Below are 26,994 nucleotides of genomic sequence, written 5' to 3'. Positions count from 1 at the left end.
ATTGCTCCAGTGATCTATTGAAGATCTGTGTGAAGATGGGGGCCAGCTGGTTAGCACAGGATCAAAGACACGCTGGTGAGACACCATCTGGGCCTGAAACTTTCCTCGTCTTTTGTTTCCGAAAGACGCGGCTCACATCATCTTCACAGATCTTAAGTGCAGTTTGAATAGCAGGAGGGGGGGAGGAGGGGGGTTGCAGGAGGTGTTGGTGTTTGTGTTAAGTGAAGGTCAGAGTGGGTGTGGGTTGTGAGACTGGGCCTTTCAAATCTACAGTAGACCACATTCAGGTCGTCAGCCAGTTGTTGGTCCACCAAAGGGTTGGGGTAGAAGTCCTGTAATTCTTAAGTGTTTTCATGCGACTCCACACTGATGCAGGGTCGTTAGCTGAAAACTTGTTTTTCAGCTTCTCAGAGTATCTTCTTTTAGCCACTCTGATTCCCTTATTCAGTGTGTTCCTGTCCTGATTGTACAAGACTTTATCCCCAACTCTGTAAGCATCCTCTTTGACCTGACGAAGCTGCCTGAGTTCTGCTGTAAACCATGGTTTGTCATTGTTAAATGTTAAATTTGTCCTAGTAGGAATGCACATATCCTCACAGAAACTGATATATGATGTAACAGTATCTGTGAGCTCGTCCAGGTCTGTGGCTCCAGCCTCAAAAACACTCCAATCAGTGCAGTCAAAGCAGGCTTGTAGTTCCAGCTCTGCTTTGTTGGTCCATCCCTTTACAGTTGTTACTACAGGCTTAGCAGATTTTAATTTCTGTCTGTAGGTTGAAAGAAGATGAACCAGACAGTGATCAGGTCCCAAAGCTGCTCTAGGAACAGAGCGATATGCATCCTTTATTGTTGTGTAGCAGTGATCCAGTATATTTCTGTCTCTGGTTGGGCATGTAATGTGCTGTTTGTATTTGGGCAGTCCACGTGTGAGGTTTGCTTTGTTAAAATCCCCAAGAATAATAATAACTGAGTCTGGGTATTGTTGTTCTGTGTCTGTGATTTGATCAGCCAGCTGTTGCAGCACGGCATTCAAACACGCATTTGGCGTGATATACACACTCACCAGAATAAACGAGGAAAACTCCCGTGGTGAGTAGAAAGGCTTACAGTTAATAAAGAGCGCTTCCAAATTAGGCCAGCACATCTTCTTTAATGTTGCTACATCTGTACACCAACTTTCACTGATGTTAGCATGTTCCACCGCCTCTCGTTTTCCCCGTTAACTCCGCGATGCGATCCACTCTGAACAGCTGAAAGCCCAGCAGATGTAACATGCTGTCCGGAATGGTTTCACTCAGCCAGGTTTCTGTGAAGCACAAGGTAGCAGAGGTTGAAAAGTACTTGTTTGTGCGGGTGAGGAGATGTAGTTCGTCCGTTTTGTTAGGGAGAGAGCAGAGATTTGCTAGATGAATGCTCGGCAACACTGTTCGAAAGCCACGCTCTCGGAGCTTGACCAGTGCGCCTGCTCATCTCCCTCGCCTGCATCTCATAACGCGTTTAAACAACACGGCCGCATCTCCGACTAAAATGTCAAACAAAACGTACGAATATTCAAAATCTGGGAAAAGATTGACTGGTATATGCTGTCGAATGTTCAGCAGTTCGTCTCTGGTAAAACTGACTGGAAAAAGATTACTAAACAAACAAACAAAAACAACAAAACAATAGGAGCGCTCCACACTGAGGCGGCCATCCACGGTGCCATCATGATGTAATGTCCAGAGTTAAATAATCTGAAATTGGATGGTAACTTTTACACTCGCTTGGATCTTTATACTTTTTAAGAATCAGACTGATCTGGGCTTGTGTCATGGTTGGCGGAAGCTTTCCATTCTTTAATGATTAAAGTATAAACTTTAACAAAAGTGGAGCCAGTTCGGTAGCATAAGATCAAGCACATTTCTCAAACACTTTCCCATCTTCCATTGGTCAATAAAACAGATAGTCCCGCCCCCAAACTCACGTCATTGGTTGAGCCATATGAGCCAAACACAGCAATGTTTTAAAAGCACCACAGTGTTTACACATTTTGGGAAAATTCACCTATGAATGCATTACTTATAATAGTCTCTGCATATTAAGCTAGGATACAAGTGTAAAAATGACACACTTCACCTTTAAAACAATTTTTTCAGTAATAATCTCAATTGGACCAGGTTCACAAGAACCTCTCATGTCCCAAAAACATTTTCCCCCAACTTTCATCTCATCTTTTTGTTTCTGCCAAAGAGATGAGCGTAGACATGCAGAATTAGCCTCTGTTTTGTCTGGCAAGAGAACGATATCCTGCCATATATTTCTGCCAGTGGCACCTCAGCCTTGACCAGGCAAAGCGTCGGCCTGCCGGGAGGAAGAGAGCTGTGCAGGGGGGAGCTGGATTGGAAGTGTATCAGTGCACAATGGGACAGCTTCTACTCCTCTTGGGACCCAAGCGAAAATCCGCAGTCATGTTCGGCCAGGCAGGGAGGAGGCTGTGACCTCTCCCCAGCCTCCCCGAAAGAGTCAGTGGAGCCCTGGGTGACGGAATGATTCATATGCTGATAAATGAGAGGGACGGGGCTGGTTATGGTTGAGGAAAAATCAGACACGCTGATCGATCTCAAGGGGGCTGCCATGGAAGCGTTGCTGTGGCTCCTCAAGCCAAACTTAATCATTCCTTATACATCCAACTATCTATAGCTCTTTACATACCTCTAAATCCCTAGTCTGTTGCAAAGGTAGAGCTTTTTGGTTGGGCTTGGGTGAATGAATGAACTGTGAGGAAATTTACTCCAGGATGCTTTTGTCTTTCTGCCTGGCTAGACTGGACTTACTGCAGAGACAAAGATAACTTTTTTACCTCATAAACTGTTATATTAAGTACACAAAATTTTGTTCCATATGACAAATCTTTGGTGTTGGGAATCGAGTACCATTTGTTTCTCTAGTCTAATTTTTTTAAATAAATAAATAAATACCGTAACCAAATTATTTTTGTGACGTTCGGTCAGTTAATGGTTCTTGAACGCCTGCATTCTTATGTTGGTGTGGACAAAACACAGTACTAAAATACTCTGACTGTGTTCCCTTGGTGGCAGTAAGTTGAAAGTTGTTCATCTAAAATCGGTCAAATTTCCGGGTGAAATGTCCACAGAGAGGCGCTAAAAGCGACTTGAAAAGCAAGTTGTGTTTAGCTGTAAGTTTAATACAGTCAACAGGAATGCATATTTTATTAACCATATGCATTAACCCAAACCCCAACCCTAAATCTAACTGTTAGTGCAGTAAAAATATAACCTTAGAGGGAAAATGCAACCTCCGAATCATGCTCATCATTGATTATGTGAATGCTGATAACTTCCTAGTTTTCATGGGACTAGAACCAATTTGTTTGAGGCTGCTCGCGCTATGCGCTATCGGTAGCGCCACAGGAAAAAGTAAACATATTTGAATTGATGCAAAAATATCTGATGGGAGATGCCGCATGTCAATAATTCGTCAGAATCAGGTTGATTTCAGCTTCCAGTGTGATCATATTGTGGCAATAGAAATTATGTTTTTAGCTGAGTTGTGAGCTTACAGTGTAAACTGGATCAGATTTAAATTATCTGGTGCTTCCTTCAGATTTCTAAGAATTAAGAAATTGTTGAGGGATTTAACAGGATTTCTCAGTGAAATAGAAATGAGAATAGTTAAATTCCTTTTGATTCCCATCTATAAACCTCACAGTAACAAACAAAACAAAAAACGGCAGGGTACAACGAGGCTAAAGGCACACCTTAAGGAAAATTCACTTTTTTTCTGGTCACAAAATGTATCAAAATTGAAAGAAGAAATAATAATGGTTGTTTTGGGGTACAACACTTTGTGTTTTTTTCATGACAAATCTATTCGCCCCACTTAAGAAAACCAATGTGATTTATGGGGGCCTTTAGCCCCTGCAATAGGGGGATTTTTACCCCAAATACTATCATTTCACTTACTTTTAATTTGATGACCTTGAACAAAAATGAAAATGATAAATAAGTATTTTGTTTCAAAACAAATTCATTTCACGGATTTTCATTAGCTACATAAATTTGCAACATTTAAAAAAAATCTAAAAAATTAAATCAAATTGCCTCAAGATCAACCTTTAGACACCACACACAAAGATCTCATGGATCAGGTACATTTTGCAGTGCATAGTGACAAACAGGTGTTTGGGAAAGTGCTGTGGTAGGTTTTGTTCCTATTTAGTGTTTTGGGAGAAAATAAAATCAAATGAGCCTTTTCCCCCGCGGGGCCTTTAGCCCCATTGTACCCTACTATTTACATCACTGCAAAGTTTCCATACTGTGTGGCCATGACATTCAGAAGGGATGTATGGTCTATAATTGTCCTGGTAGACACTAAAAACATGTATTTACAGCATCACATTAAGAGGTATACTGCTGAGGTTCAGGAAGAAGTTCAGCAGAGAGCAAGACCACACATTCCCCATTCATCTCTCTGACTAGCCCTACCTCAAATTTTTGGGGCAAAAATATTGCACTTTGGAACAGGGAGCAATTTTTCTTAATGTCAGAATGAGTTGCAAAGTGATAACTTTGTATTTCATATCTAGCTTTGCCTCTATATGACAGCTAAACCTTGTGAAATAATGCATGCAGAGATATAGGAAGAAAGGCATCTGCTGTGGTGCATAAAGGGAAAAGTTATGAAGTAACACAGCATTTTATGAATAATTGCTGAAGGGTGTTTCAGTTGTTGATGTTTTTCATTACTTGACATAGATGTGGTCGTCATATTCTAGTTTATGCGAGCTCTAATTTAGTTTAAGACATATTCATTTTAACATGAATTTTTTTTTACAAATCAAGTGTCCAGTCATTGTAAATGTTATAAGTGTTATAAGTCAATTTTCGTATGATAAAGAAAATATTTTTTAATCAGTATTTCTGTCCCATTTTCCAGTAAAGCTATCAAAAAAATGCTTAAAACAAGATAAATTTACTTGAGAACCTAAACTGTGAGACCTGTTATTTTAGAGAATATACAGGTGCATCTCAATAAATTAGAATGTCGTGGAAAAGTTCATTTATTTCAGTAATTCAACTCAAATTGTGAAACTCGTGTATTAAATAAATTCAGTGCACACAGACTGAAGTAGTTTAAGTCTCTGGTTCTTTTAATTGTGATGATTTTGGCTCACATTTAACAAAAACCCACCAATTCACCATCTCAAAAAATTAGAATACATCATAAGACCAATAAAAAAAAACATTTTTAGTGAATTGTTGGCCTTCTGGAAAGTATGTTCATTTACTGTATATGTACTCAATACTTGGTAGGGGCTCCTTTTGCTTTAATTACTGCCTCAATTCGGCATGGCATGGAGGTGATCAGTTTGTGGCACTGCTGAGGTGGTATGGAAGCCCAGGTTTCTTTGACAGTGGCCTTCAGCTCATCTGCATTTTTTTGGTCTCTTGTTTCTCATTTTCCTCTTGACAATACCTCATAGATTCTCTATGGGGTTCATGTCTGGTGAGTTTGCTGGCCAGTCAAGCACACCAACACCATGGTCATTTAACCAACTTTTGGTGCTTTTGGCAGTGTGGGCAGGTGCCAAATCCTGCTGGAAAATGAAATCAGCATCTTTAAAAAGCTGGTCAGCAGAAGGAAGCATGAAGTGCTCCAAAATTTCTTGGTAAACGGGTGCAGTGACTTTGGTTTTCAAAAAACACAATGGACCAACACCAGCAGATGACATTGCACCCCAAATCATCACAGACTGTGGAAACTTAACACTGGACTTCAAGCAACTTGGGCTATGAGCTTCTCCACCCTTCCTCCAGACTCTAGGACCTTGGTTTCCAAATGAAATACAAAACTTGCTCTCATCTGAAAAGAGGACTTTGGACCACTGGGCAACAGTCCAGTTCTTCTTCTCCTTAGCCCAGGTAAGACGCCTCTGACGTTGTCTGTGGTTCAGGAGTGGCTTAACAAGAGGAATACGACAACTGTAGCCAAATTCCTTGACATGTCTGTGTGTGGTGGCTCTTGATGCCTTGACCCCAGCCTCAGTCCATTCCTTGTGAAGTTCACCCAAATTCTTGAATCGATTTTGCTTGACAATCATAAGGCTGCGGTTATCTTGGTTGGTTGTGCATCTTTTTTCTTCCACACTTTTTCCTTCCACTCAACTTTCTGTTAACATACTTGGATACAGCACTCTGTGAACAGCCAGCTTCTTTGGCAATGAATGTTTGTGGCTAACCCTCCTTGTGAAGGGTGTCAATGATTGTCTTCTGGACAACTGTCAGATCAGCAGTCTTCCCCATGATTGTGTAGCCTAGTGAACCAAACTGAGAGACCATTTTGAAGGCTCAGGAAACCTTTGCAGGTGTTTTGAATTGATTAGCTGATTGGCATGTCACCGTATTCTAATTTTTTGAGATAGTAAATTGGTGGGTTTTTGTTAAATGTGAGCCAAAATCATCACAATTAAAAGAACCAAAGACTTAAACTACTTCAGTCTGTGTGCATTGAATTTATTTAATACACGAGTTTCACAATTTGAGTTGAATTACTGAAATAAATGAACTTTTCCACGACATTCTAATTTATTGAGATGCACCTGTACATGTATCTTGTTGTTTATTTTTCTTTCCAATTGGAAAAGTTTCTTTTTCTTGTTTTAATCATCAAACTCACAAAATTTGTCAGATTTATGCTTAAAAAAAAAAATAAAAAAAAAAATGGCAAGTGGATTAAGAAAAATTAACTTAATTAAAAATATATTCTCTAACAGCAAATCATATTATTTTGCACAATTATGCTTCTCAAGTAAATATATCTTATTTGAAGGATCTTTAGATATTTGTTCTAGAAAACAAGACAAAAACAAGTTTTATGCATTAAAGTAAAAAAAAAAAAAAGAAAGTCTCAGCATTATTGATAATTATTAATTATCTATTCCATAACTTTGTTGAGATATAATAGTAAAAAAAAAAAAAAAATTGTTTTTATACTTTAGTACATAAAACTCAAATTGTTATAGGACAGATTGACTCAAAATAATGGGGCAGGCCACAAACGATTTTGTGCAGTGCACAGACATCTTTTGAGTGTTGATTGTATTTCCTGCTTTTTGAATACTCATAAGCTCATGTTATAGTAAATCTCATATAGGCTACTTTATTCCAGCTAAGAAAAATAACAAAACTATTCTCCCCCTTTAAACTCAAGCAGCCATGGAGCAGGTTACGAGAGCGACCCCAGCACGCCCATGGTCTACAGCTGCAGCACACAGTACCGCATCCACACTCACGGCGTCTTCAGAGGCATTCAGGTCAGTATATCCCTGCTCACAGCCCACTAGAGTTCACTCTCAGGACACACAAAGTTTCACTGTCCTCTTGAGATGTGCTCATACTGTGCCAAGGTCAGGCCACGGCACACACAGACACACACAGACTGACACACACCTCATACACAACCCTCAATAAAAGGTTGATTGTATAACTAGCTAAAATTATGTACTGATAAAAAAGAAAACAAAACTAGATTTTGAAGTGTGATACAAAGTCTTAAATAACTAATATAAAAAGAGACAGATGCAATATAAAAAGAAGACGAAAAAAAGAGTGTGACTCAATGAGAAGGCTATGCGAGAGGAAACAGCCCCATTCCAGAATAGCAGAGACATTTGAAAGGCATTTGAGGATGAAAAGGCAAGAGGAATCACTTTAAAAAGTCCATTAGCCATAAAGCTGTAGTTTCCAGTTGCCTGCTGCTCATGCATATAAATCATTAGGTCTTAATTATTGTCTGTCAGCAGTCTTAAAGCAGTAAAGAAGAGATACTCCAGAGCTGTTCTCGTTCAGAATGGGATGCCTTTCTTCACTTCTTTGTTTACTTTCTCTCTCTTTGTTGTATTAGAGAGTGATGAGCCTTAGAATGATTTAGATAGATAGACAGACGGACGGACGGACGGACGGACAGACAGAAAGATAGAAAGTTTAAAGTTTGTGCAAAATCTGATGATCCATGTTATCCCAGCATGATTTGAGAATGTACTGTACCAAAGAGCATCTTGTGTGCTTTAATGGAAGCAAGGAAATTTGACCTTTTGTACAAAATAGTTAACTAGTATCGCAAATATTAATTTTTTAATTTCCAAGATCTATTAAGTCATCATTTATTTTCAGGTTTAAGAGAAAATCTCTGACTTTTGGATCCCAAAAATAGACTATATAGCTAATCTGAACTTGACCTTCACCAACAAATCAAACGTAGCTTGTTAGCCCGCTGGGGTGTATGGCTTTGCCTGTTGTGTTATCATCCCTGTGGGGTCAATGCTGTATATAAGTCTGGCACTACAGCTGTAGAACAGTTTAGTAATTTACTTATCAATAGCACTTAACACACATTCATTACCGTGTCAGCGTACGGAAACGCCATTATGCTAAGCGCTACTTAATTAAGAGCAGATGGGCTTTAGCAGCGGGCAAATGAGGGGAACGGGAGGACGGGGGGAGTGAAGCAGTGAAATAGGGTCTGGCTAATGTCCGTGACTAACTGTTCACAGTTAGAGCCCATATCAGTGGCATGGGTAAATCTGAATGATCATTTCACAGCTAATTCTGCAGTAATGAACCGATTGGGCATGCTAATCATTAGTGTTTTCCCCCCTAGTTATTGCACAGGCTTTGAACATGGATTTATGTTGCCCACTGTTTATAGCAACATGATTTGAATTTTGTCGATTTTCTCACAGGATGTGCGACGAGTTCCAGGCATTACCCCTGCCATAGTGCGTTCATCTGAGACCAACGAGAAAAGGCCGTTCATGTGCGCCTACCCGGGCTGCAACAAAAGATACTTTAAACTGTCTCACTTACAGATGCATAGTCGTAAACACACAGGTAAATATTTTTAAGGACAAGTTCCTATTAGTGCATCTACTCAAACTGTGTCAAGGGTTGCTGATGCATTTCAGTGATTTTTTTTTTGTTTAACATCAAGATTTTAGATGAAAATTTACTGTACATATACCCTCACCAGTACTTTATTAGGAACACCTCTACACCTAATTTTTCATGCGATTATCTAATCAGCCAATTGCGTGGCGGCAGTACAATGCATACAATCAGGAGCTTCAGTTAATGCTCACATCATTTTCACGCACAACAGTCTCTTGAGTTTACTCTGAATGGTCCCAAAAACAAAAAACATCCAGTGAGCAGCAGTTCTGTGGACGGAAACACCTTGTTGATGAGAGAGGTCAACAGAGAATGGCCAGACATGTTCGAGCTGAAAGAAAGTCTACGGTAACTCAGACAGTCACTTGTAGTGAGCAGAATAGCATCTCAGAATGCACAACACGTTGAACCTTGAGGCGGATGGGCTACAACAGCAGTAGAACATGTCAGGCACTTTATTAGGACCATAGTGTTCTAGAGTGAGTGTGTGTTAAAAGGAAAGTGTATATATTGGTTCCTGTAACTGGTCACCATTTATTTTATGTTTTTCACCATTTTTAATTACATTTTGCTTTAACCAGGTCATTTTAAATGGTCCTGCAGTGTGATTTTGCAAATACATTTAAAAGTATAAATATTCCATGTGGTCTCTCACTTAATATAAGGAATAAAAAACTTGATTAACTATATATGATTATAATAAATATAAATAATAAAACATTAATAATCAATAATATAAATAATTATATTACAAATAAATATAATTATTTATAAGATTATAATTTGTTATATATTGTTTTATAATATTAATTATAAAATATTTAGAAAATTATGCTTTTAGATTAATTATTGCATGTCACACTGCAGGGCAATTATGTAACAGCTTATATTTAATGTCAACTACCCATAATTCTAATATAATCAATAAAATGTGTTTGGTTGTATTAAACTCATAGGGGAGAAACCTTATCAGTGTGACTTCACAGACTGTGGTCGCAGATTCTCCAGATCAGACCAGCTAAAAAGGCACCAGAGAAGACACACAGGTTTGCCTCCATGTGCCTTATATTCTCTATATCTTCCTATTTTCCTCTAGTACTTTCTCCATAGCATATGGAACTATTCGGTAGAGGATAAAAAGGCTTATTTCAGATCTTCCATCAATAGAACCCTCAACCCTATATCTAAGTCCCCTAAAAATCTCCCTACAATATCTCAAAACACACTGACTGCCTCAAAAAGCAGAATTATGCTAATGCTTTCATTCGGTCCCCCATATCACTTACAAAACAAATGTGATAACATAATGTAGTCTGCCTTAAGCTTGGATAAATGATTACATATTCACTTGCATTCCAAGTGTGTGAAAATCTTACATGCGCTTTAACAAGTTTTATGAGTTCCTGAATCAGCCACATATAGTGAATGTGTTTGCTGATGTATTGCTATACTGGATATACTCTCTTTGGACATTGACTTTTGGTTGCACATACTTAATATGAGACAATTCTTTCAGTCTGACACCTTTTGGCATGGCCTCTTTTCTGGCTTCTACTGTAGCCTGTACTCTCTCCTTGTGTGTGTGTGACCACACATGTATGTTCCTGTGTGTGTGTGTGTGTGTGTAGGCGTTAAGCCATTCCAGTGCGAAACCTGTCAGAGAAAGTTCTCACGGTCAGACCACCTTAAGACCCACACCCGGACACATACAGGTAAAACAAGTGCGTAAACCTTTTAATTTTTTCATGATTCGCTCCTCTCTTTACACTCTTTTATGGATATTCGAATTTTCTGAGGTCACTGTTTTCTTAAAGGGATAGTACATCCAAAAATGACAATTCTGTTATCATTTACTCACCCTAATGTCGTATGAGCTTCTTTTCTCTGAGTAACACTTAAGGAATGTTATGGTCTGACAGCCTCAGTCACCATTCACTTTAACTGTATGGAAAAAAGATGCAATTAAAATGAATGGTGACTGAAGCTGTCATTCTGCCTAAAATCTCCTTTTGTGATCCATGGGAAAAAGAAAGTCATACATGTTTGGAACAACATGCAGGTGAGTAAATGATAACAGAATTTTCATTTTTGAGTGAACTATTCCTTTATGCACTATGCTTTCAGTTTGTACTGAAAAATCAGTTGACCTTTGGCCTGAATTACTCTAAAGTGACCTAATTATTATTTTATCATGATGATATTCCTTTAAATTCTCTACTTTTAGTTTCAGATTCCATTGTAATGTCTTTATCCTCTTTATCTCTCTCGTCACAGGTGAGAAACCATTCAACTGCAGATGGCCAAACTGTCAGAAAAAGTTTGCCAGGTCTGATGAGCTTGTACGGCACCACAACATGCACCAGAGGAATTTGACAAAGTTGCAGCTGGCCATCTGATTGAACTGTTTTTTCTTTATAATAGTACTAACCCTAAAGTGGCACTTTGAAAAAATTATTTCATGTAGTGCAAGAGGCTGAAATGGCTGTTTATCTGCATGTGCAGCATCCCCTAATGGCAACTCGTAACTGGCCCTAATACACCATCACAGTGTCAATATTAAAACGTCTGTTTCCAATGAGGGAACCTTATCATGTCTTTTATGAGATTTTTGATTGAGATGTGAAATATTATGTATCTAACAGTTAATTTAGTTGTTGTCAGCAGTTTCCAGACTAATTTATTACGTTTTATTTTTTTGTAAATTAAAATGTAACTTTTTTCCCCCTGGTAAAACCCATTCAAACTTTATCCAACAGCTTTTGTATGTTGTATCTGAAATTGTGAACCACTCTCCACTTAAGTGCTTGTCCATGCCATTTGTAAAAATCCACTCTCTTTGACCTCCCCAGTTAATTTATGAGCAGGTCACACTGGCTATGTGGCTGAGCATTTGTGGTCAAGTTGTAAATATTAGTTTCAATCCTCAGCCAACACCAAAAAAATCAAACAGGCAAAAATGGGAAAAATGACTCATAAGTAAAGGAAAGAAATGTGAAAAGTGTTTAGATGAAAATGTTTTTGTTTTTCTTGTTTTTCAATGAGCTCTATTTTAATGTATACAGTTGCAATCGAAATTATTCAGCAACCCCCCCCCCCCCCCAAGACAGTAAGGATTTACAAAGGTAAGCTTTTCTGATGACCCAGAATTTTTAAACTACATCTATATCAGTTGAGTGACACATTCAAAGTCGTAGTGTGAATATATAACCTAATATTTCTAAATAGCAGGATTTTTTTTTTTTAAATACAGCCATGTCATAATTATTCAACCCCTATTGCATGTAGCTGTTTCTTAAATATGTAAGACTACACAAGTAATTGTTTGAAAACAAAATTAAGTCATCAATCTGCAATGGCACTTATTTAAGTTTTAAAATTTAAGTTTAGCGCTGTAAGCAAAAAATGTATTTCAATGCAAAAAATGCAATTAAAAATAAGCTGTCTCAAAAGCTAATAGAGGAGATTATTTCATTACACAAGAAAGGTCATGGCTAACAGTAAATTTCCAAGGCACTTCAATATCCAATAGACAAAGTTGGCAGCGCCATTCATACATTTTTTAAATATGTTACAACAGCAACCTTATTGGGATGTAGAAGAAAGCAAAACTTCACCAAGGGAAATGTTGATTTGAATATTCAAGAAGTAATAGGAAAGAAGTAGGAAAGACCTGTGGAGTCCTGGAGGAAGGTTTTATAGACGTATGACACTAAACTGAAAATGAGTTTTAGACCCATGGTTCAGCAGTACGTCTGGAGTAAGATGACAAGGTGATGACAAGAACGACACCATCCCCACAGTCAAGCATGGAGGTGGGTCAGTCCTGTAATGGGGGTGTTTTGTGGCTGCAGGAAACGGCTATCCTGACTATGTGACTGACACCATGGATTCTTTCAGGTATCAGGCCATTTTGGCATGAAAAATGTGATGCCTTCAGTGTGTAAATTGAAACTCGGTGATCACTGGACTTTCCAGCAAGACAATAACACCAAGGATACATCCAAGTTGTCCAAAATCTGGTTCATGGATAGGTCGTGGAACGTGCTTAAATGGCCCTTTCAGTCCATCATTAAAATCCCATTCCAAACCTTTGTTGGGATTTCAAGGAAGCAGTGGCAGCACAGAAACCAAAGAATGTCAATGAGCTGGAAGATTTTGCTTGTGAGAAATGTGTAAAAATTCTAATAGAGAGGTGTCCGAAGCCTGAGAACACTTACCTGAAACATTTATTTGCTGTTATTAAGGATAAAGGATGCTCCACAAATGATTGACTTTGGGGGTTGAATATTTTTGACATGACATTTGTGAAGAGAATTAGTTATTTTTTATTTGAAAATTTGGGTAAACTGAACTCTTTGTTCTCAAAATCACTCAAATGTGTATTAAAAACTTACTTTGACTGTTTACTGAGGTTTTAGTTGATGTGTTTTAATTCACATCACTCAGAATGTATTGCTGGTCAGAGAGGTTGAATAATTGTGATTGCAAATGTATGTCTTATATATTTACATTCTGTTTTTTTTTTTTTTTTTTTTTTTTTTTTTAATAAAACTCTGCATTAACTAGATTAAATCTGAAGCTCCAATACTGCTCTGAATTTACCGCTGTTGGTTAAAGTTGTGGAGAGAAAATCTTTAAATAGTTGTTGACTCTATATTGTTTATCTAAGCTGTTTTCATGTGTTTAAAAGCTTTAAATTATAACTTTTCCAATATGGCATCATTTATGTTGAGTTTATTTATCAGGCAGATAAACAGGGATGTTAAAATAAGTTACATTTTTCATGCTGTTAAAATTCAGTCATATTCTTAAAGGGATAGTTCCCCCCAAAATCAAAATTCTGTTCTAAAAATGTTACTTTAAACCCATATGACTTTCATTCTTCCGTGGAACAAAAAAATTAGATTTTAGACAGCATGCTAGTCTCAGTCACCATTCACTTTCATTGCATTTTTTTCAAACAATAAAAATGAATGGTGACTGAGTCTCTTATTCTGCCTTTGTGTTCCACGGAAGAAAGTCATATGGGATTAAAACAACATGAGGGTGGACAAATAGTGACATAATTTAAAATTTTGGGCGAAGTATCCCTTTAAAGTGCTGAAAAAATGTATTTGGATATCAAATAAGGAGAGACATAAACTTTTTCATTGTGAAACTCTTCAAGTCATATAAAACCGAGATTTTGTTTCACTCAACAAAATCCCTCCTTTCAAATGTCCATACTCTAAATGAAAACACCCATGAAAATGTACAGCAATCTGCTGATATTTTAGCTTTATCTAGAGCCCAAGTCATGGACGTCTAGCCTTTTCCACCTTCAACAATTTGCGTGGCCCCCAGTGTTGCATAAATCAGCACACTTCTCCACCCAATTACTCATGCCGAAAAGTCCCGCTATATCTCACAGAGACAGCGTTTAATCTCTATCCTAGATTGCTTGGAGTGCCCTTTGAAGGCAAGGTGGCTGCTTTGTGTAACTCCGGCACAGTCCACTTCCAACGGACTTGGGGTGCGTTTATACTCGCCACTTTAATCGAAAAGATCATTGGTCTTTTGTCAATGGAAATACAGGGATCTTCAAAGGAAGAAGGCGGATGAAACTTTAGTACTACAACAGCTTGGAATGACCAATGACTAGCAGTCTTGTATTTGATAGTTCTTGGCCAGGGGACTTAATGGGTCTGGGGATAAAAAATGACAGACCAAGTCTTGCAATTCCTGATTTTAAAGGAATAGTTCACCCAAAAATAAAAATTCTGTCTCGTGTTGATCCAAACTCATATGACTCTTTCTTTAGTAAAATACAAAAGAACACTTTTGAAGAATGTACTGGCCACTCTTTTCCATGCAAAAACAAAAAATTACATACTTGCACAAAGCTATCGTTTGACTTCAGAAGACTTGGAATATAGAGGACAAATTGCAAAGAGTGTCTAGTGTATTCTTTAAATATGTCTTCTTTAGTGTTGCATGGAAGAAAGAAAGTAATACGGGTTTGGAAAAATGTGAGAGTGAGTAAATTACATAATTTTAATTTTTGGGTGAACTATTCATTTAACTCAATTTCTCATTCACTCTGTATACTCTTCTTCATTTTTTCCTCATCTCACTGTAAAAAAAAAAAAAAAAAGAAAAAAAAAAGTCTAATCAGCAGCCTGTTTTTTGGCTCTGATACCATAAGATGAAAGAAACTCACACTCTCACTGAACTCTCTTCTCTATGATCCTTCCAAAGGCTTATAAAAACTTGACTAAAGTCTTTAGCCTTGAAGTTTTAGAGGCATTTCAGTCCCGTCAGACGTACGAAAGAAGCCTTAATTTGATAAAACAGTTGCTGAACCATTGAATAATACCTCAGAAAGAAAGCTTGCATTGATGCATAACAGTCTTTTTCGATTTTTGCTCCATCTTTCTCATGTATTAAAAAAGCTTTCTTGGAAAACCTGTAGTGATTTCTTCCTTCCAGTACATTTAGACAACACTCTTTTATTGATCTTCTAAAATAAAGTTAACACATAAAATATTCTGTTTATGCTCTAGTTTAGATTCAGCCTGCCAAACGCTTTAGATTAAATTTAGTTCGGAATTAATTATCTTTATGATGATCATTAACCAAGTTATTCCTTGGAGTGCCTTAAAAATATATCACAACTAGAATATATCTAGTTAGAATTCATAATTAGAACCTGATATTTTAATTTTGACCTGTTGGTCATCACTTTTTGTAAATGGAACCTCCATGAAAACAACAGCTTTCTGATGATTTCTACACACTTTAACATTCATGTGCCTAACCATTACCACTCAGAGAACTCCAACAACTGCAGTACCAGTTAAAGGTTTGGTCATAATGGTCATAACAAATTCATTACTGAATTTATGTTTCTCATAATCTTAAAAACCTTCTGATTGAAAGAATTATACATAGAGGCTTGAAATTCATTTAGTAGACAAGCATAAAGTGCACCTATTTACGTTTATAAAAAAAACTTTAATTAAAGTGATGATTTGGACCGGATTGTAAAGGAAAAGCAGCAATCAAGTGCCCAGCATTCATAGGAACTCCTTCAATATGGTTTAAAAAAGCATCCCAGGTAGCATACCTGTGGATGGCTACTTTGAAGAAGCAAAAATATAAGATAAAATATAAGATTTTGATTTATATACATTTTTGGTCACTACAGTACATTACATTGATATTTCATAGTTTTGATTACCATTATTCAAAAATGTGAAAAAAATGAGCAGGTTTGTCCAAATTTTGATGGCCGTTTTACTGTACATAAAAAAGTATGAACACCTTATATAAAGGTGAAGAGCTTGGGATGAAAAAGCACCCCACACAAGAGACAGCTTGTAAATTCTACGGGCCGATTTTACTCTGATAACACCCTGAGCTTCTCCCTCGACCAGAGCAGCTGGCCGTGCCCACGACACCTTTATGACCCTAGCGGTGGTCGATCAGTGAGCCCGTTCATTCACGGGATAAGATAAGGGAGAGAGAAAGAGATAAATTATCGGTAGGAACAGAGGATAGACTAAGAGTTAAGATGAGTTAGGTAGATCCCTGACCCTCTGCCTCACATGTGCTTGTTTATCAGGAGGTTTGGTTAAGGAGATGGGCAGCCATTATGGGATTAGATGTGGCTAGCCGGTGAGGTTGTTAGGGCTAATTGTGGTGTAATTACATCTATGGGTTATTATTTAAGATGAACAAGAACTCTTTTTTGTCTTTCTTAATTGTTTGCTTTAGTCTTACTATGTGTTTGTGCTGTGATTATCTTCCTTGTGCTATTGTATAGGCTAACATTAACATCTATGCCATTATGGATACCACACATGAAATGTTCAGAGCTCTGACCTTAAAATCTGATTGGATAAGCCATTTTAAAAGATGCTGTACAATAACAAATATACTACAGAGCTCTATAATATCTGGAGAAAGCTATCCATACTATTCCCATTCAACTCAAAGGCAGTTGCTCATCTGGTGCAGAACCCCTCACCAGTCTCTGTCACAGCACTAGACTCTGTAAACATTAAACAAAAATGTGTCCACGGTCTTTGATGTTTTCTGCCTGTCAATCATTCTGCGCGTTCTTATAGTGTTGTAGTTGCAGCAGATCATTGAGGGCACTATTTTGCTACTGCTGTGTTTGACAACTGCTTCTGCTCAGTGTCGGTCTCAACCAAGCTCCTTGCTCTTTAGAGGGTGGGGCTTTGGAAAAAGCGGGTGTGACTCAGCTCGTGGAAGTTCTAGAGAGGTTAAAATCGCTTACAGCACCTTTAAGGGGGCTTTAGACACCCCGTTTTGTGTCATGCAGAACAAAACTCCATAATGAGGGTAACGTCACTTTAATGCACAGCCTCTTTTTGCTTAAGGCCCAGTACTTCTGGAGAAGTTCTTCTCCGTTCTTCGTTCAAGGGTAAAAAGAAGATCTAAACAGCCGTGTAACTGGTGTAAAGAAACGAAAAAATGTATGTGATAAACCTTTGATGTCAATGATGTTTCCAATCTCCAAACCATATAGCCAAATCAAGCTATGCAACCCCATAGTCCTTGATAAGAAGAGTGTTCTTTGCTAAAAACTAAGGTGCTACAAAGAACCATTGAAGACCCTTCATCTTTAAAGAAATGAAAATTAAATCAAAATTTGAGTTTGTATGGTATATGTCTGTTAGGGCCCACTCACACTGACAAGTGTCTCGCTGTCTTTTCAGCATCTCATGCAGGAGCACCAAATTTATGGAATATTCTGAGTTTAAAACAACTTTAGCCCAACTGACAGCATTTGATGCATAATCTTGATTTTAGGCTTTACAATGTTACATCATCATGGCAACAAAGCTGTAAAATTGGCTATAAATTTACACAGAAAAGGTAAATAAAAAGGTAACTAAAAAGAAGATCTAAACAGCCGAGCAACGGTACACTGTTTGCAAACATTCAGACACCTGCTACACCACTGTGAAGTACATTTAAATATAAGGATGCTACATGTAAAACCTTAACAAATGTGACAATAAAATGTGTTATCAATGATTTATGCCTCATTCTATGAGTAAAATTCACATAAGGTCAGTTGTTTTTAGTTGTTTTAACCACTCGATAATGATTTAAAGTAATATATATGCTGTAGAAAATGTTTAAATTGTCTTGTTTACATTCTGAATTTATGTCGCTAAAGCGCTAACACGCTATACGTGGCCATAATATGTGCTGATTACACTCTGTTATTGTGATTTATGATGACTGATAGTACTGCAAAGATGGGGGTATAAAAGAGTCTGATGTGCAAAAAAGAGGTTTTCCTAAAAGTTCGCCCAGGCAAGCTGTTACGTACCACCGAAACGAACTGAAAAACACCCGTTCATTCTTTGATTTCATCAGGCTGTTTTTTACTGAATTTTTAATCACTGCCCCCAAGTAGCAGAAGCTGGAAGTGTTGTTGAACTTATGGTCACGAGTGTGTTCCGGTTTCCGGGTAAATGTCCACAGAGAGGTGCCAAATGCGAGTTGTATTTTTAGTTGTAAATGATGTAATACAGTTGACAGAAATGCATATTTTATTCACCCTACACCCAGACCTCAACCCTTAACCTAACCGTCAGTGGAGTAGAAATGTAATCTAACGGCCGAAACATTCTTCACGCAAGTATGCGAACACAGACGCGAGCGCTTGGCCAACGCATGGCCTACGCGTGGTCCCACTGTACATACTTTACGTGCGCTTTTGCGTTGCTCTGGCAGTTACAAACCTCACACCACAAGAGGGTGATAGAGGTTTTTTTTAGGCGCCACGCAACCGAATCACGAAAATTTGACTCTGTGGTCTGGTGTTTTATGAAGTAAAAAAGCCATCCCAACATGTCCAAAATGACTGGATTTCCATAGCTAGTTGTGGCATCTCCGCTTCGGACGACTTTCCATTTCTTCATGGCTCAGACAAATCGGTCCTGAAGTTGTTTCCATTTTCTCTTTACAGTGTCGTTATCAGAATTTAGGGAAGCTGCAATTTCTTGCCAAGCATTTTCAATTGCTGTTTTATTCGAATGGAGAGGGGACGAGGAGTGGTAAATATGTTTGTATAATCTAACTTGTTCAGCAAGACTCTCCTCAGACTGCTGCTCCACCATGACAGTTGTTGACTGAAAACAGAAAATCCACTGTTGCGGCAATGCAGAGAATGCAGTGTGTACTTGTATTGGGTTATGAATTGAGAGCTGACACATTTTACTACGCAATGATGCGTAGAATCGAGCTTATGTAGCAAAGTGCGTCTGCGTTCGCGTACTTGCGTGAAGTATGTTTGGGCCTTTAGAGGGAAAATTTTATCTCCAAATTGCACTCACCATTGTTTATTTGAATGTGATTATTTTCTGGTTTCCACAAGACCAGAACCCAAGTCTCTGAGGCTGCTCGTGCAATACACTATCAGGAGCGCTAGAGAGAAATGTGTTCCACTTGAATTGATGCAAAAATGTGTGATGGGTGATGCTGTTTGTCAGTAATTCGGCTGAATGGGGTTGATATCAGTGTTCATGAACTTTCGGAAGCAACTTGTTTCCCCAACAACTGGTGCAAGCTCCAGCAAAACTGCACCTGCAAACAAAAAATCTAAGATATACAAAAGTCTGGACAAAAGTCTGAGATAACATTCAGAGTTCACAAAAGCAGAAGGTGAAAGTGTGTGTGTGGGAAAGCCTCCTCAACTGAACCAGGCCTCTGGGGTAATGTTGTAATGGCAGTGGATGTTCCACTGGATGTTAAGGCCCTGGTACGGCACTCCTCACTGTTACCATAGAGGCTGCATTCCATCAGTCACAGCACAGATTTTCTCCTTGACTTTTCTCTCACTCTCTCTATCTCTCTCTCAAACCGACACAGTTTCTTCATTGTGCAATAGTTCTCCACCATCCTGGCACTGTCATCAGTCTTACCTCTGCACTTCCTCAAGGCCTATACAGTATGAGGGTGAGATATGCTCCTTCTTGGACGTTTGTGCGAGTGTGTGTGTGTGTGTGTGTGTGTGTGTGTTTTCAAGACTGACCTTTCTAAAGTATGTTGTTGGCAATCCATTATCTTGCCCATATCCCATTACAATAGTCACACATAACAGAACTGTAAATATTCATCAAGAAATTCACATTTTTTAATTAAAACTAATTAAAGCCCCAACTGTTTGTAATGTAATCTCCTAAATGACCACACCTCTTTAATTCCTTATTGAAACAAAATACAAAAAATGCCTTGGGATGTATTGACAGTTAAGTAAGAAAAAGTTGATGCAACCCATAGCTGAGATTTTTGGTTCAAATCTTGCAATGCTAAGCTGAGGCTTAGACTCTCTAAAACCCAAAAGACCATAAACTGGGTAAGCCAATTTTGAGATATCCACACATCCACACTTAAAAAAGTTTAGACACAGAAAGAGTTTAAGAGCCTGATAACTTAGAAGAACCATTTTAAAGTTCCACAAAGAATTTTCTATTATCTAGTTCACTTTAGAAAACTACCGCCAACTGGTGTAAAGAAACAAAAAAATGTATGTGATAAACCTTTGATGTCAATGACGTTTCCAATCTCCAAACCATATAGCCAAATCAAGCTATGCAACCCCATAGTCCTTGATAAGAAGAGTGTTCTTTGCTAAAAACTAAGGTGCTACAAAGAACCATTGAAGACCCTTCATCTTTAAAGAAATGAAAATTAAATCAAAATTTGAGTTTGTATGGTATATGTCTGTTAGGGCCCACTCACACTGACAAGTGTCTCGCTGTCTTTTCAGCATCTCATGCAGGAGCACCAAATTTATGGAATATTCTGAGTTTAAAACAACTTTAGCCCAACTGACAGCATTTGATGCATAATCTTGATTTTAGGCTTTACAATGTTACATCATCATGGCAACAAAGCTGTAAAATTGGCAATAAATTTACACAGAAAATGTAAATAAACGATTTTATCACACTAAAATCATCTTAACATGCATATTGTTTATGTCTTGCGTGTATACTTTTAAATCAGTGAGTATTTTAATGTTTACAGATTGGCCCCATTCACTTCCATGTGAAGCCAGAATTAAAGCCTGCCTTGTTGCTTTTGTTCTCTGATGTAATTAACTTGTTGTTTTTTTTTTCTCATATCACAAAAAAACATTCGGGCTATTAACAAAAGATCTAGGGCTTCAGCTCTATCAGCCAGGGTCTAGCTATGCCGCTGGGGAGCCCTTCGATATGTCCCACCCAATCTTCTTGTTTCAATAGGAAGTTCATCAACACAGTAAATACAACTGCGCTCCCCAAGCATTTTTTAATTCTGTCTTTAAGAGTGAAAAGTTCATATTAGAAAGGAGTACCAGTATGCTGCAGGTGAAACTAGGAGAGAATAACGCAGACAACCGCAAAGTCAAAACAGTGTAGCTATTGATAGTCAAATTGTTTTGTCTCCGTTACTTTTTATATGAATGAATGGCATTGTAAGAAAAGATGTTCACCTCAGGACTAACTTTTGACCTTTCGTTGTGAATTCAACGTTAAGTACACTGGTGGCCAAACGTTTGGAATAATGTACAGATTTTGCTGTTTTGGAAGGAAATTGGTACTTTAATTCACCAAAGTGGCATTCAACTGATCACAAAGTATAATCAGGACATTACTGATGTAAAAAACAGCACCATCACTATTTGAAAAAAGTCATTTTTGATCAAATCTAGACATTTCCAGCAGCCATCACTCCAACACCATATCCTTGAGTAATCATGCTAAATTGCTAATTTGGTACTAGAAAATCACTTGCCATTATATCAAACACAGTTGAAAGCTATTTGGTTCATTAAATGAAGCTTGACATTGTCTTTGTGTTTGTTTTTGAGATGCCACAGTATGCAATAGACTGGCATGTCTTAAGGTCAATATTAGGTTGAAAATGTCAAAAAAGAAACAGCTTTCTATAGAAACTCATCAGTCAATCATTGCTTTGAGGAATGAAGGCTATACAATGCTTGAAATTGCCAAAAAACTGAAGATATCATACAAAGGTGTACACTACAGTCTTCAAAGACAAAGGACAACTGGCTCTAACAAGGACAGAAAGAGATGTGGAAGGTCCAGATACAACTAAACAAGAGGATAAGTACATCAGTTTGAGAGTCTCTAGTTTGAGAAATAGATGCCTCACATGTCCTCAGCTGACAGCCAGTGGCGTATCCAGGACATTTTTACTGGGGTGGCCAAGATGGGGCACAGACCTAGAGTGGGGTGGCGATACCGGGAGAACCTTTATGAATGGCACATGATCAAAATGTGTAAATATCGTATTGCTTTGCTTCAACATCTACACACGTAGAATAAATGAATTCTTAAACTCATGTTAGCATTCACTGAATTGTTTGTATTCAATATCAGACTGTTGTTTTGACATTTGACAGTTTTCTATTCCTGTTCTATTCCAACCTATTACAGTTTCTGGGAATCTCTGGTTATTTTTAACATAACATCCATTTTTAAATCAGTAATTGTTTAGGAAAAGTCAGTTACACATTTTTAAGAGCTGTTCTCATTGTAGAGAATTAATCTGCGTATAACATCAGGTATTGTGTATAATCATAAAAAGATACAAGTACAGGTGATAACTGATTGAGGCGCAATTCAATCAATCATTCAATCAATTATTCATTCATTTATTAGCTATAACTGCACTGTCCAGCAGAAATATTGTTAAATTGGGTACAAATCAGTGTGTGAAATTGGCTACGAGGGCTTATAGGTGTCTGTCTGGAAACCCCAAAATTGCAGATTGAGCTCTGAATACAGTAAAAAACAAAACTCTATTTACAGTGTCTACTCAGGTTTATTTTCCACATGTTCTGATAGCTTCAATTACTTTGAATATTACCAAATAAAATAGTTAGTCAAATCATTTGCGGCATTTAAGTGCAATTTGCCCTGCCTCTGCATATTTAAAATGTCAAATAAGGTATAAAAACTTTGAAGATTTTATTGGTCTGACTGACCAATAATACATATAAAGAGCTCATAAATAACTCATGTAAAGATTTAAAGTACATTCACAGCACAAACCTTTCCATTTCACACACAGGTTAGCCATATATATAACTTTAGCTATTGAACATAAACATCTGTAAAACGCTTTACACACCTCCGTCATTAAATCAGAAAACATGGCATTTCATATTTCATGTCAATATAAAGATAACATGCTGAATGTGGTGTAGGGTCTAGCTTACTCTTTAACCTAGCTACTGTAACAATGAAAAAAAATTTCACATTCACATGGAAATTTGGGATAAATTAAACGATAGATTAGATGAACAGACCTCTCAAATAACAGCTTTCTTTTTGACCACAAATCGACGTCGTCAACTCATTGGAAGTTGGAGGTAGACTCTAGCACGTGTCAGCTTCATGCTTCTGACCGACCATTATACTCCAGACCTGGTGCCCGCTGCCCGCAACCTGCGGCACCTGCCTGGCCACCCGCGGCCTGCCCCTCCCCCCACTGATCAAAGATCAGCTCACACAGCTTCAGTCCCACCACTACTATAAAGGTCAGAAATATAAAACTGACCCTGGGTCAGTGTGGCTCTAAATCAACAAATGACATGAGATGTCATCTTTGATTGACAGGTGTTTCTATTGGTTCTTCGTTCTTGTGTTGATGAACATGATGAACTACCAATCAGTTCTGGGGTGGCCACAGGGTGGCCAATGAAATTTCAGGGGTGGCCCAGGCCACCACAGGCCACCCCCTAAAATCGCCACTGCTGACAGCTTCTTTGAATTCTACCTGCTCAACACCAGTTTCATATACAACAGTAAAGAGAAGACTCAGGGGTGCAGGCCTTATGGGAAGAATTGCAAAGGAAAAGCCACTTTTGAAACAAAAAAACAAAAAGAAAAGGTTAGAGTGGGCAAAAAAACAGACATTGGACAACAGATAATTGGAAAAAAGTGTTATGGATCTTAACTCCATTGAGCTTTTGTGGGATCAGCTAGACTGTAAGGTGCATGAGAAGTGCCCGACAAGACAGTCACATCTATGGCAAGTTCTACAGGAAGCGTGGGGTGAAATGTCACCTGAGTATCTGGACAAACTGAATGTAGAGTAGACATGTAGCTAGAATGCCAAGGATCTGCAAAGCTTTCATTGCTGCACATGGAGGATTTTTTGATGAGAACACTTTGAAGTAGTTTAAGAAGTTCTGAAAATTTTTTTCAAATTGTAATAGTAATTTTTCACGTTATTAATGTCCTGACTATACATTGTGATCAGTTGAATGCCACCAATTTCTTTCCATAAGAACAAAATCTGTACATTATTCCAAACTTCTGGCTGCCAGTGTATGTTAAAACTTAATTTATAGAAAGTCGGGGTGACGCCATGCGAAGGGCATACGTGTGAGAGACAGCTCTGCGCACTTTGCTAATTTTTGTAATTATTTTCATGATATAATCCGGTGAAATTCAATACACCCAGTTACACATTTACTGTTTGAGGTAAACATGGCAAAGAAGTCAAAATCCTTGGGCTCTGGAGACATTAAGACATTTACGGATTCAAGATGAAACCCCAGACAGGCCTATGGACCGGGGACTCGATTTGGATGGAGAGGTGGGAGAAGGAATCCAGCGTCAACTGTCCAACATGTCGGTGATGTTGACGAAGGTACTTGCGGACTTGGAGGATCTTGCTGTAATACATTGATCGATTATGGCGATGGAAAAAAAATTCCCTGAGATAGTCACAAGAGTGACAGATGTTGAAAAACGAATCGATTATTTGGAGTTATCAGAGAGGGAATTAGCCACTAATCGTGTTGCGCCAGGCGAGGAGCAAAGGAAAGCTTTCTTGGAAGAATGACAATATTTTCTTGTTCCCGGACTTTGCGAACTTGACAAGAGAGAAACGCGATCGGTTTAAGGAATGCAAGAAACTCTTACATCAGCGGAAGATCACTTTTGCTTTGATGTTTCCAGCCAGACTGAGAATAAACACCAAGGACGGCAGCAAAGTATTTACATGTCCCAATCAGGCAATGTCTTTTATTGAAACAATGGGTGAGTAACCATTGGGTGTTTTTCTTGTGAGTGGATTGACTCACTGTACATACTCTGGCTTTTGGAGGAAGCTGGGCGCCATTTTTGTTTCCTTTTGCGTTGGCTCTGCCGAGCGGCTGGAGTTTGTTTTGTTTTGTGGATTAACACTTTTCCTTAAAGAAACTTTTGCATTGATGGAAGATCAATTTTACAATGAACGGATGACCGCAAAATATATACATGCCCACACAAGGATGTCTTTTATAAAGTTGGCGGACTGTGTAAATCAAGGGATATACTTTTATGTGGCCTCCGAGTGAACTGACTCTTTACCATCCAAGGAACCGGGATGCGTGTTTCATTTCCTTTGTGCTGGTTCCGCCTAGCGGTTGGAGCTTGTTTTGTTAAATAACATTACTTCGGGACAGTTATGGATGAATCTGTCAGTTCCTTGTGCTTATGCCTCCTGTTGGCTGGAGTATGATTTGTGGAGTATTTTCGTGGGACATTGGAATTATTATGTCATCTGCTGCACTCATCAGCTGGCTCACTGAAGATTCGTTTGTCTGACCGAGGAAACTGAACGGCTTTATATCGGCTGGAATTTGTTTTGTGAAGGAACAAACCTTTGAGACAGTTCTGTGAATGAGTCTACACATTCTTTGTGTTTATTCTGCCTACTGGCTGGGGTTTGTTTTACAAAATAATTGATGTTATGTAATTTTGCCTTACAAATTTGTGAGGCAAAATTGAGCAATCCAATGGCAAAGTTGTCGCGGGGGCTCTCGTAGGCGTACATGGACTCTTTGAGTTTAAAGGGATTGACGCCAGTTGGCGCTGTCGTGCGTGGGGTTAATGCGCATGTTTTTCTTTTTTCTGTTTGTTTGGTTTGGGGGGAAGTTTGGGGTTTTACTGTTGCATTGATGTTGAAATGTGGTCTTCATAATTTTGTTTTTGGCACACAATTTATTTTTTCTATTATATCAAAATGTCAAATGTTAATATGAGTGTACTATCTCTCTCCACATGGAATGTGAATGGGTTGGGGCACCCCATAAAAAGAAGGAAGGTTATTTCTTTTCTTAAACGTAAGAAATATGATATAGTGTTTCTTCAAGAAACACATCTTTCCCAGCAGGAAGCTGAAAAATTTGGGAAGATATGGGGAGGACATGTTTTCTTTAGTGTTGGCTCAAGTAAAAGCAAGGGAGTCATTATATTGGTAAATAAACATTTACAATTCAAATTTCTCAAACAGATTAAAGATAAATTAGGAGAGTCATTATTGTTTTAGCAGAAATTCAGGGGCAAAGTCTGATTTTGGCTAATATTGACGCACTTAACGCTGATGATCAGGGCTTTTTTTATAGATCTTGAAGGGATCTTGCAAACCGTTGGCACCCCTCATGATACAGTATAATATTGGGAGGAGACTTTAATCTATTGATGGACTCAGTCCTTGATCATAGTGAAGCAAAAGTGTGTAAGTCCCCTAGAGCAACACTGATACTTCACAGGATGTGTAAGAATCTTGGTCTAACATATATCTGGAGACTTTTGAACCCATCTGGTAGGGACTATACATTCTTTTCATCAGTCCATAAGATTTATTCTAGAATATATTTTATATATATATGTATATATATATATATATATATACATATATATATATCTAAGTCCCTCATTTCATCTGTTGTGGATTGCTCAATTGGAAACATCTTGGTCTCAGATCACGCCCTGGTGAGTTTAGAGATGTTGCCACATACGGAGAAAAAGAAATCATATAGATGGCGCTTTAATGTATCCCTTTTGCAAAATCCTGATTTCCAGCAAATGTTAAAGACTGAAATCAGTGTTTATATGGAGACCAACTGGTCCTCAGTATCTTCTGTGGGCGTGGCTTGGGAGGCACTTAAGGCAGTTCCTAGGGGTCGGATCATACAGTATGCCTCATTCACCAATAAATCCAAAGCACGAGAACTCGTGGA

General features: G+C 38.2%; 1 protein-coding gene across 11 annotated transcripts in view; it reads left to right on the top strand.

Moving 5' to 3' along the window:
* The window catches only part of LOC127435631 (Wilms tumor protein homolog), a 30,223-nt gene extending 16,556 nt beyond the window's left edge, over positions 1-13,667 (top strand). For 3 of the 11 annotated variants that reach the window (XM_051689244.1, XM_051689241.1, XM_051689240.1), the window contains 5 exons: positions 7,213-7,312; positions 8,741-8,888; positions 9,902-9,991; positions 10,574-10,657; positions 11,220-13,667. In XM_051689244.1, the coding sequence (XP_051545204.1) occupies positions 7,213-7,312; positions 8,741-8,888; positions 9,902-9,991; positions 10,574-10,657; positions 11,220-11,341 (544 nt within the window). In that variant the 3' untranslated portion in view covers positions 11,342-13,667. Of the gene's footprint in view, positions 1-7,209; positions 7,313-8,740; positions 8,889-9,901; positions 9,992-10,573; positions 10,675-11,219 lie in introns of those variants that run through there. The other 8 variants (XM_051689238.1, XM_051689243.1, XM_051689236.1 and 5 more) reach the window with 4 other exon arrangements.
* Positions 13,668-26,994: the final 13,327 nt, after the last annotated feature.

This window comes from Myxocyprinus asiaticus, chromosome 46 (genome assembly GCF_019703515.2).
Source record: "Myxocyprinus asiaticus isolate MX2 ecotype Aquarium Trade chromosome 46, UBuf_Myxa_2, whole genome shotgun sequence".
Lineage (NCBI taxonomy): Eukaryota > Metazoa > Chordata > Actinopteri > Cypriniformes > Catostomidae > Myxocyprinus > Myxocyprinus asiaticus.
This window is presented reverse-complemented; position numbering and strand designations above follow the sequence as displayed.